A 10,799-nucleotide genomic window follows, 5' to 3' on the forward strand; every position below is an offset into this window, starting at 1 on the left:
TTTTTTTTTTTTTAAAAAAAAAAAAGAGTAACTTCTTAGCCTATGGGATCTTCAGACCAGGCATCTTCTTTTCTCTGTTCTCTGTGGTTCTGCTTTCTGCATAAGGAATGGGTTTCCTGAATTTCCTAAATTAATTCTTCCCTCAAAGCTTTCATTCTCTTGGAATGGGTAGCTGGAAGCTGGAAGGCAGAAGCTGGCCCTGTGAGATGTGCAGCTGAGGAGGAGTGTGTGTGTCTTAGGCCGATGAGCATTGCTATAACAAAGTACCTGAGACTCAGTAGTTGATAAATTAAAACTTTTTTCTCTTCTGGAAGCTGGGAAATTCACGAAATGGTGCACATTGTAACATGATGAAGGGCATGGCCTGGCAGGACAGAGAAATTGAGCCAAACCTAACCTTATATCAGAAGGTAGTTTCAAAAATAACTAAGCTGCTTCCTGATGCTGTCTGTAGTCTAGTAATGAAGACTGCGTTTTCATCACTAAGTCACTTCTAAAAGGCCCCACTGCCAGCATTACAGTGACAAACTTGAACATGAGAAGGCTGTCAAGATAGAGCAGTTAGGGAGAGTTACTGCTCTCTGGGCTTTTGGGAAATCCTGGGGTAGACTATCACCTAGGTTTGTATAAGGACACTGTGTAGTTAGTTCCCTACAAGGACAACTTTTGAATGTATTTACCTTTAATATTTAGTTAAATTAGCTAATCTTTAGTAGTTTTGTCAGATCCTGCCCCCGCCTCACCCTGTCCATTCTGAATGAGTTAGTTCCTAGGCCTTGTGTATCATTTCCACTTCTGACTGTCCATCTCTGCCCTTGGAGCCTTATTGGAGGATCATTTAATTGAATCAGGCTATTGGACTTGTGGCATCATGGAGACAGCGGGGCTTGAAGCCTGTCTTAGGGAAGGAAGTCCAGATTCTGTGATTCTTCCCACCCCACTTGCTCACTGGAGCTGTGTGGCTCATCAGAGGCTAAGCTTGGGACCAGGACTTAGCTTCTGATCTCTTCTGCTCATGATGCCACTACTCTTGCTTCCTGTCACAGGACTGCCTCCTCCCCAAGGTCTTCTGGGAGCTCTATACAGAAGAGATGAACTGTCAGTGCTACTGTGGTTACTTGGGGGGGTGGTGTGCAATGGTTCACTTTGAGGCCATTGTTCCCTTGAAGGCTCCTCCCAACTCCCCACATAGAATCAGCACCTACATCAGGATTCTTAAGTAAACATTGAGGGCTTCATTGGCTTGCTCTGACCTGGAGAGATACCAACTCTTAAGTGTTAAAGAGTATACTTGTTATGTATATCGGAAAAGGCTTAATAAAATAACATCATAGTAATATTTATTAATAAATTAATAGAGTAATGTTATGGGCGTGCTGCCTGTGAGAATGAGTAGAGGTCTCAGTATGTTTTCTGTGTGAGTCCAGTTTTTGTTTGGACTCTAGCTACATGTTCAAAGTTTAACTCAAAATTCCTTGAAATAACTTACAGGTGGATGTTCTTAAAGCAACAGCACTCCCTCTACTGAAACAGTTTGGGATTGATGGAGAATCATTTGAGCTAAAGGTGAGAATGTGTGAACTACTGGCTGTACGTGTCTAAGACATTTCTATCTAATTCATTGGAAGAAGCATGTGATCTATGATGAGGCTTATTAGCCAGTGCTTCAAACCTTGAACTCAGAGAGGACTTTAATGGGAACCAACAGTCCTGTTGTTCTTCTCTGGTAGGTCTGTTATAAACCCGTACTGAGTCCTTCAACACCGTGCTGCATCTGTTGGTTAGCCAAGGAGTAGAGCCACATGGGGTCTGGCCCTTTGCCTCTCTTGTCTGAATCATCCTGGTGTCGTTTGTGTCCTGGAGCTCCTGAGACTCCACAGTGTCTTCAAAGCTTAGTGGGAGTGATTTAGCCTTCCTAGGTTAGGGTGTCAGGGGAAACCATGCTTTCCGTATCTGCTTTCTCCCATCTCCTCCTCACCACTTTGTGCAGATCTTGCGACGGGGAATGCCTCCTGGAGGAGGAGGCGAAGTGCTTTTCTCCTGCCCCGTGAGGAAGGTCCTGAAGCCTGTCCAGCTCACAGACCCAGGAAAAATCAAGCGCATCAGAGGAATGGCGTATCCTTTGCATTAAAGCCCTTATTCTCTCCTTGCCTCACGAAGATGGCAGCGCTACGTACGTCTTTTCACCTTTTACACTTTCGCCAACAATCTTGTGAAAGTGTCAGTGTCGAAATTGTAGTTGAGATAATGTTTTATTATTTGCCTCACAGTGACAAGATTGACTCCTCTTTCTTCACTTAATACTACAGTGTCTGGGGAAGGAAATAATTCTGTAAACCTTAGCTCCAGTGTGGCATGCAAATGATGTAGGGGTAGGAGAGTGGCTTGGGGAGCTGGGACAGGGTGGGGTGGCCAGGTGTCTGGAGGATGTTCTGGGGGCTGGAATTGTAACTGATTTACCTCAGAGTGCTTTCCCTGTGTCCTTTAGGGATGGTCACTTTATGCATCTCAGTTAAGCTTCTGAAGGGTTCAAGTTAACTCATATCCTGTATTTGCAGGTAAGGGAACTAAAAGCTCTGTTTGTTAATGTCACATAGCTAATAGGTATGAATAGGATTTAAACCTTGTCAATAATTTGGTGCCCAGCTTTTAACCTCTGCCTTTAAAAAAAAAAAAAACAAAAAAAAAAAACAACTAGAAAAACAGGGACATTTGAATGAGCCTTAAAGGATAGAAGTTTGTGAAGCAGGGCAAGAAAGGGGGTGCTTCAGTGAGAAAAGTGGGTGTTTGTAGTGGAAGCTACATACCACAGTTCTGGGGAGCAGCTAGCGATGTGGTTAAGACTCAAGTAGTCAGTGACAGTTGATGAATACGATGGGATGTGACTTGAACAGGAGCCAGTAAAGAACTGAAGGCCATGTTGAAGAACTAAAGGCCATGTTGAGCAATTGGCCTTTATGTAAAAGTCAGTGATTTTCATCTGGAGAGCAAATTTTTGTATTAGGACAACTTGGGTGGTCATGTAAGAACTTTTGTGATATTTTGAAAAGTATGGTTGTGGAAGAAACTCTCCTAGTGGCAGCCACTTAGGGATGTGGTAACAGAGTTATTGTGCCCTATAGAGAGGCAGGGAGTGGGGTGGTGAGGCCAGGTAAGAGCTGCGGCAGAAGGTCGAGAGTCACTGGGTGGTTTTAATGCTTTTCACCGAGGCTTGTTGGCAGCCATATTTGCTGACCGAGGCTACAAAAGAAGGCCAGCATAGGGTGGAGGGGGGTAGAGATGAGTTCAGAGTTACATGTGCTGGATTTGATGGCTCCACTGAAATAAGTGTAGAGAGGACTTTAGAATTGAGAATCTGTAGCTGGAGGGCAAGATGAGGGCTACAGTGAATGCTGTGAAGCCAGCAGCCATGAATGCAGAGAGAGGAGACTGGCATATCGGGTGGCCATCAGAACTAGAAAGCAAAGACTAAGTGAGGAGGGATGTAAAGAAGCCAGCACCTCCAGGACGGCACTGAGGGTAGGGAAAAGCTGGAGGCCCGGAAAGAGCTCTTTTAGGAGCAGTGGAGACAGAGCATATGATCAGTTCTGGATTGTGGGGTGAAGGACAGGGAAGAAGTTGTGTTAGAGTTGTTCTTTTCAGGATCTCCACAGGCAGGAGAAAGATGAGGTGATGGTTTAACGGGGAAAGAGCGCAGAGTACAGAGTACACCCTCGTTTCTTGTTTGTTTGTTTTTTAATTTCATGTGCATTGGTGTTTTGCCTGTGTGTATCTGTGTGATGTCAGATCCCCTGGGACAGAAGTTATAGACAGTTGTGAGCTGTCATATGGATGCTGGAGATTGAACCCAGCTCCTCTGGAAGAGCAGCCAATGCTCTTAACCACTGAGCCATCTCTCCAGTCCACAATACATTTTGAAGGCAGGCTGTGGCTAGACAGATGGCTTAGTCTATAAAGCTCTTGCCCTGCAAACATGAAGGCCTGAATCTGGTTACCCAGAACCTACACTAAAGTCAAGTGTTGTAGTGGCATGTATGTAATTCTTATACTGGGGAAATGTAGCATGTGGTTTCATGCTCTACCTGCCTTTGCTCCAGGAAGTGACCAAGCTACCAGCCCCCTCCGAGCTTCCCTCGAATCCTCAGCCAAAGGGCACAGAAGTTCAATTTCAACTTGCCTTTGGACACTTGCTGGGCAATGCTATCTCCCGCCTGGAAAATAGTGCCCTTATCAGTTTTGTTTTGTTTTATTTATTTATTTATTTATTTCGGTTTTTCGAGACAGGGTTTCACTGTATAGCCCTGGCTGTCCTGGAACTCACTCTGTAGACCAGGCTGGCCTTGAACTCAGACTGCCTGTGCCTCCCAAGTGCTGAGGTCAAAGGCATATGCCACCACTGCCCGGCTCCTTATCAGTTTCTTATCTCCTTTCTACCTGCCCTATTCTTCAGTTGCTAAACTCCTCTGACCATTCATCTCAAGGAGCAGCCTGTGTGGCCACTCCATCTTGAGATCTTACATGGTTGCCTCTCTCCAAAGCATGGCTAACTTTGTTCTCTCCCTTGCGTCTTAATTCCTGTCTCCTGGGACCCAGAAGTCCCGCATGTCCCTTCTGCCCAACAGTGGGCTCATGGCTTTCTTTACTGACAGATCAAGAACCAATTGGGGAGCAAGACCTTCACATCAGGACCACCCTCTACAGGGAAACAGATAGGATACTTGGGGCTTGTTACTCTGCCCACCAATCCTAATTGAGGAGCTCAGGTTTAATAAGAGTCTGACCAGTTCCTAGTAGAGCTTTGTGGATGAGAGTGAAATGGGTTTTAATGAGTTTCAGGTTGAAAAAGGGGGGTTAGGGAAAAAAAGAAAAGAAAGTGGGGTAGATGGTGTTCCTAGGGTTATCCCTCTTGGTCTCCACACACGTGAGCTCTGTTACAGAAACACAAATAAGAAAGGTTATTCATGATTTGAGTGTTTCTATAGGTTGGAAAAAGTGAATTGGGAGAATAGGGGTCTGAAGCAAAGTGACAAGATAATTCAGATCCCAGTGTCAGGACTTCCTAGGTCTACTGCTCACTGCTGCTCTCTGATGTGCTGGTTGACTCTTGTTGATCTACTGCATGGGCTGTATTGAAGTTAGCTGAGTAGATGTATAGAGTGAGGCACTAGAAGGTGTAAGCAGGCCGTTGGTAGGTGGTGCCCCTGTTATCCAATATATGTTCATATTTGCAGGCTTACGGCAAGGTTGGTTCAAGGGTTCAAAGGTTGTGGGGTGAGTAGAAAGGGTTGGGATGAGTTTGAAAGTTGAGATGAATTGAAGGTAAAGACAGGGGCAGGAGAAGCAGGTGAGAAGGTCTGTTTCCTCCAGGGATGGAAGTGCCTGACAGAGTGGGTGGCAGTGCAGGATATAGGTGGAGGGATGCGGTAAGCTAGAGAATCAGGATGAAGCAGTTGCTAGAATGCACCTCCCTTAGTAATGCAGTGGGACTCACCATTCTGGTCAAGGCAGGAGGTCAAGAGGTTGGAAGCCTTAGATTGAAGGTAGATGTAGGTGTGAGTGCTGGGAGGAACTGAGGGGTTGAATGTAGGGGAATACTATTGGTGTTCTGTGTAGTAAAAGTGGTAAGGGATCTGGGTTGGGGACAGGCATTGTAGGCTGTGAAGGGAGAGCATTGTCCTCCCTGGCTTCCACTGCTAATGTTCTCTGAACCTTCCCCCTGGGGCATCTGAGACAGAAGACACTTGTGAGGTGCCACAAAGGGAGGCCCTTTGATTCTTGTGGTTTTTACCTGTAGGGCTGGTTCTGGCTAGACTGAGCTCATCCTTGTTTTAGAGATGGGAGCGCTGTGGCTTTAACTGACACCTCACCCCAACCCACACCCCAGTACTGCTTTTCCTGTTTGCAGATCAATGACCAAGCAGGCAGGTCCCGGGATGGAGCTGGTGGGGGGTTGAGCCAGCAGCTGTGACTAGAGAGCAGGCCTCATTCGTTGACTGCTATCCACTCTGACAAGAGAAGGAGCACAGTCTTAGTTTCATGGTGCTATCCAGAGCTCATGATTCAGTGTGGAAGATTTAAGTGCAGATGCTGGGGACAGACAGGAGACTCAGGTGGGCTGCGGTTTGTAGAACCGTGTGGCTTCTTTTCCCCATCAGTAAAGGGGCTAATTTGAGAGTTTGAGTCTTTAGGTCTGTTCTTCCACATACCGCGTGTACTCAATAAGTGTACATGTGCGTACGTGTACACACACACACACACACACACACACACGCACGCACGCACGCACGCACGCACGCACGCACGCACGCACGCACGCACGCACACATGCACACCTTAACTCAGCCCCGCCTTGCCCTCTGCTTTCCCAGTCTCAGGAGAGGAGAAAGGAAGCTGTTCTTTTGTAGTCAGATCTGTTTAGCTTTGAGCAAGTGTCTCAGTTCTGCATCCCAGAGGCTCACCTGACAGTAAGCATCACAGGGTTGCTGAAACCCCAAAATAAGGTGAGGTGTATGTGGAAGAACCTTGGGAATCCTGAGTGTGATGGGGTTGTCTCAGCTCAGGTAGCATCTCCTGAGCTGTCCGAGGGACCATGGGTAGGGTCAGGCCGCAGAAGGAAAGGTGGCACCCACTTAGGTCAAAGGCTTAGGATCTGGGGCTGTTTGTCTCAACAGTGTTCAAAGTACACTCTGGACAGAGAGGGTGGTGAGGAAACCGGGTTCTTTGTGTATTGAAAAAAAAAAAAACCCTTTTGCTCTTTCGCCATTTCGGATTTGTCCTCTGAGTCAAGTCAAATATTTGTTGAATGATTCTTAGTACAAAAGTGCTTTGGAGTTGTGAGGGATGCAGCAGTAAATCCCTTGGCCTTATGGAGCAAGGACAACATGTGTCAGAAGGGAGACATGGTAAGTTCAAGTCGGGTGCTGCCTGGAGAGCTTCAGGCAGGAGGCATCTGTGGACCGAGGAGTACTGGGAGGCAGTTGAGGTTGAAGACTGACTGGGTGGAGGTAGGCGGTGGTTGGGGATGAGCTCACTGAGCGGACTGGAGAGTCTTCGCAGCAGGACCCAGGAAGTTTGCCCTTTTGCCAGGTTTAGGTCCAGTCAAGGAGAGGAGGTGGCCCATGGTCAGGCTCCATGCGCAGCAGCCTTTTGTTTCTTAGTTAGACAATCATGTGTTGTTGGTAGTAATTACTGAACAGCTCTGTGGAATGGGCGTTGGAGTCTACATGGATTTACCACATACTCTTTTCCCATTGCTTAGTCCTGCGTCTCTCTCCAGCTCTTGAGCATACACTGCAGCTTGAAAGTGGGGTCAGGAGAGACGGTCTCTGTTACAGGGTCTGAATTTGGGGTTATGGCTTCCACATCCTCAGTCACCAACCCCTTTTCTAATTTCTTCCTTCTCTTCCAGGATTCCTGTTGTAGAGTAGTTTCCATCAGAGAGGATCAAGCAGAGCCCCTCTGTCCTCACAAATGCATTAATTGACTCTTAAGTAATGTGTTTGGGAAACCTGTGGTCTTTAAAACAGAGGTCATTTTGGTCTTTCAGGAACACTTTCTGCTTCTGACCCTCTGGGAGGGTCCTGGGATTGGCTCAGGGTCAGCCATTGTGGTATCCGGCCTGGCCTTAGGTTGAAGAGAGACTCCTTACAGCAGTCGGACTGCACAAAGAGTAACAAAGTTGTCACAGTTGTCGCTGGGCGCCTGATCATGGCTGTGCCGAGCGCAGACGTCTTCACACTGTGTAGAGTGGATAGTTACAGAGAAGGCTGGTTGGGAAGTCACGGCTGGGCTGTGGGACCTGACTTTATACCTTCCATTCTAGGAATCTAGATTCCTTCTCACCATGACTGTTTGAAACTTTTTTTATAATAATGAAAAAAATTTAGTTATAGAACTTTTAAGTTAAATGTTGACAGTTGGGAGATGGGACTTGGAGGTGCCAGCATGGCACAGACTTGCTAGCTTCCTGTCTCGCTTTCCTCTGTTGTGGGTGGCATCCAAGCGTCATAACGTCCTTAACCCTGGGCTGCAGGTACTCGGTGCGCGTGTCACCTCAGATGGCAAACCGGATTGTGGATTCTGCAAGGAGCATCCTCAACAAGTTCATACCTGACATCTATATTTACACAGATCACATGAAAGGCGTCAATTCTGGGAAGTGAGTGCATTCTAGAGCAGACTTCTCCGCAGCTGAGCTCAGGGAGAATGCCACGCCACTCCTTTCTCATCTCACTGGCTTCCAGGGTTTATCTCCCCCGAATAAAAACTCTGGATTCTGCAGTTATCTGCTTGGGTTAGGAAATCGGCTTTTCCCTAAGGAAAGCACAGCTGGTCCTCACAGCTCTTTCAGAGTCTCTCCTGATATGAGCAGAGAGTACAGGCGAGGAGTTTGGCCTTCACACCCTCCAGTGGAAAGTGATGGTGTCAGAGGTCAGGGCTGGAAAGGATGTGTATACAGAGCTGGCTTTCCCCCCTGGGGATGGAAAGGTCATTGACATTTCCATGCCTTTTATTCAAACACCAGAACATTCTTTATTTACACACTGAGGGTAATGATGTACCCTAGGATAGTTGTAAATATTAAGTTTACAAAGCGTCTATGTGTGCTATCTGTATCTAGCAGTCTACGTGCTATGGAAACGGCAACTCCTAATGTTGGCCTTTTCTTCCTGCCTTCTTTCTCAGCTGTAGGTCTGGAGTTAGTGGGTCTGCTCTATTTTGGAGGGGATTGCCGAGGGCTGGGAAAGGGTAGGTAGCAGCAGAGGCTGAGTGTTCCAGGATAGTCTGTTCTCTGATCCCTTGCTTTTCCAGAATGGGCAGAAAGGAACACTGCAGGCCTGAAGGCCAGGTTGCCTGCCACCAAGCGTAGAATAGCCTTTTATAATGCTATTCACCCAGCTGCCCTGGTATAGAGTCAGATTCTGAGTAGCAGCCTTAAATACAGATCAGTATATTGACATGATGAGCTCCAAGCTTTCATGTTAAAAATTATGTATAAAACCGATGTATTTCTCACATTTGTGTTTAGTTTTTAAGTTCCAAGTTATAGGTTATAAGCTGCTGTGAAGTCATGCCTAGGTTATGCCCCTATCTGAACCAGTGATGGTTCCACATGAGTATGGACTGTTGAAATGTAGTGTTCATGCACTGAAACCCTGGGAGCCAACAGTTCTTGGTGGCCTGTGTTAGCACTTAGACCAGCTTGCACATTGGTTTAGTGTGGCCCATTCTGACAGCCATTACTCTTGAGAAGAAATTATAATAAAGTAGTCCTTTATAGGTTGCAAAGCTATGGAGGCAGCACTTTGCAAACCCCCACTGCAGATCTCAGTGATGTCATGTGTGTGTTTCCACCATGCTAGACCCGCAGTTTCTCGTGATTCAGAGGCATCTTGTGTGTTCAGTTTTCTAATTGTCTAATGGTGAGTGATGCTAGAGTATTAAATGTGAGTCGGGTGCTCTGGAACCTTGCTTGGGCAGGTATTGTAATTGCTTTAAGGAGGGTTAAAACTGGGCACTGGACTCCTTCCACATGATGAGTCCATATAGTGCTTGCAAAACCTCAGTAAGCCAGATTTGATGGTGCACGTCTAACCCCAGCCCTCTTGGAAGCAAAGACGAGGACCGAGTATGAGGCCAGCTGGGGCTGCCTAGTGAAACAGTCTCTAAAAATAAAAACGGATATAAGTGTATGGAGTCTTTCTGGAACTACTTGGGCCAGTGTTCTAGATATGGAAGACATTTTGTGAGCGGTGTTGAACAATGTTAGAGGCGGTAGGTCTGTGTTGCAAGTGTGTATGGAGTGTGCCATTGGGAAAGCTCTTCTAGTGATGTATTTACTTTGCGGTGGACAAGGTACATCTGAGGCATCAGATCTGCCAAATTTGTGGAGAGGTGTTTTTTTTTCTTTTTGTTTATGAACTGTTGTTTGTTTTTCTGGTTAATTTGTTGTTGCTGTGTTTTTGTGAGGATGGAATAAGACAAGACTGAAGTAACACTGATACTATTTGCATGGTCGATACCTGGAGGCCTGTTGACATCACAGTGTGTGGTTGTTAGAAACTGTGAGAGTCTGCAACTTTGTAAAGTCAGGGAGGGAGAAAGCAAGGGTATGCATGCAAACTTCCTCCTGCCTTGGTCCTTCTTCATGTGCCTGGAAGTCTGTCTAGGGAAGAGCGCATCCGTCTTCTTTGTGTGCTCACATGTGTGCCTTTGCTTATTGAGTGTCTGCCCTTGTATCACTAGGTCTCCAGGCTTCGGGCTGTCGCTGGTTGCAGAGACTACCAATGGTACCTTCCTGAGTGCTGAACTGGCCTCCAATCCCCAGGGCCAGGGAGCAGCAGTGCTTCCCGAGGACCTCGGCAGGAACTGTGCAAAGCTGCTGCTTGAAGAAATCTACAGGGTATGTCCTCTGGCTCTGCAGGTGCAGAGAAAGGAAGTCAGAAAAGACGATCGGTGTCTTTCCTTCTTTACTCCTTTCTCAGCACTTAAGCTAACCTATGTTTGTGTATCAAGCAGTTTAGAATTAACTAGTTTAATGGGTTCATTGAATTAGTCCATGAATAAGATCTGCTCTATTGGGACACAGAACTGATAGCTTTTAATGGGTACAGAGGAGAGAAGGGAGTGAGGGTTCAAAAGAAAACAAGCAGGTAAGGTTAAGGTGGCAGCTGGCATACTGACCTGACCAAAAGGAGTGCCCCCCAACCCCTCTCTCATGCTGCCTCCATCTCTCTCTCTCTTTTATTCTCTCTCTCTTTTTCTCCCTCTCCCTCCCTCCCTCCCTCCCTCCCTCCCTC

At 46.7% G+C, this 10,799-nt stretch overlaps 1 protein-coding gene across 1 annotated transcript in view; it reads left to right on the forward strand.

The window, feature by feature from the left end:
• Rcl1 (RNA terminal phosphate cyclase like 1) overlaps nt 1–10,799 on the forward strand; it is a 42,400-nt gene that overhangs the window by 19,417 nt on the left and 12,184 nt on the right. The window contains exons 4-7 of the mRNA XM_031390051.1: nt 1,492–1,566; nt 1,991–2,115; nt 8,033–8,158; nt 10,246–10,402. Coding sequence (XP_031245911.1) covers nt 1,492–1,566; nt 1,991–2,115; nt 8,033–8,158; nt 10,246–10,402 — 483 coding nt within the window. The remainder of the gene's footprint in view (nt 1–1,491; nt 1,567–1,990; nt 2,116–8,032; nt 8,159–10,245; nt 10,403–10,799) is intronic.

This window comes from Mastomys coucha, unplaced genomic scaffold, assembly GCF_008632895.1.
Source record: "Mastomys coucha isolate ucsf_1 unplaced genomic scaffold, UCSF_Mcou_1 pScaffold21, whole genome shotgun sequence".
Taxonomy (NCBI): Eukaryota; Metazoa; Chordata; class Mammalia; order Rodentia; family Muridae; genus Mastomys; species Mastomys coucha.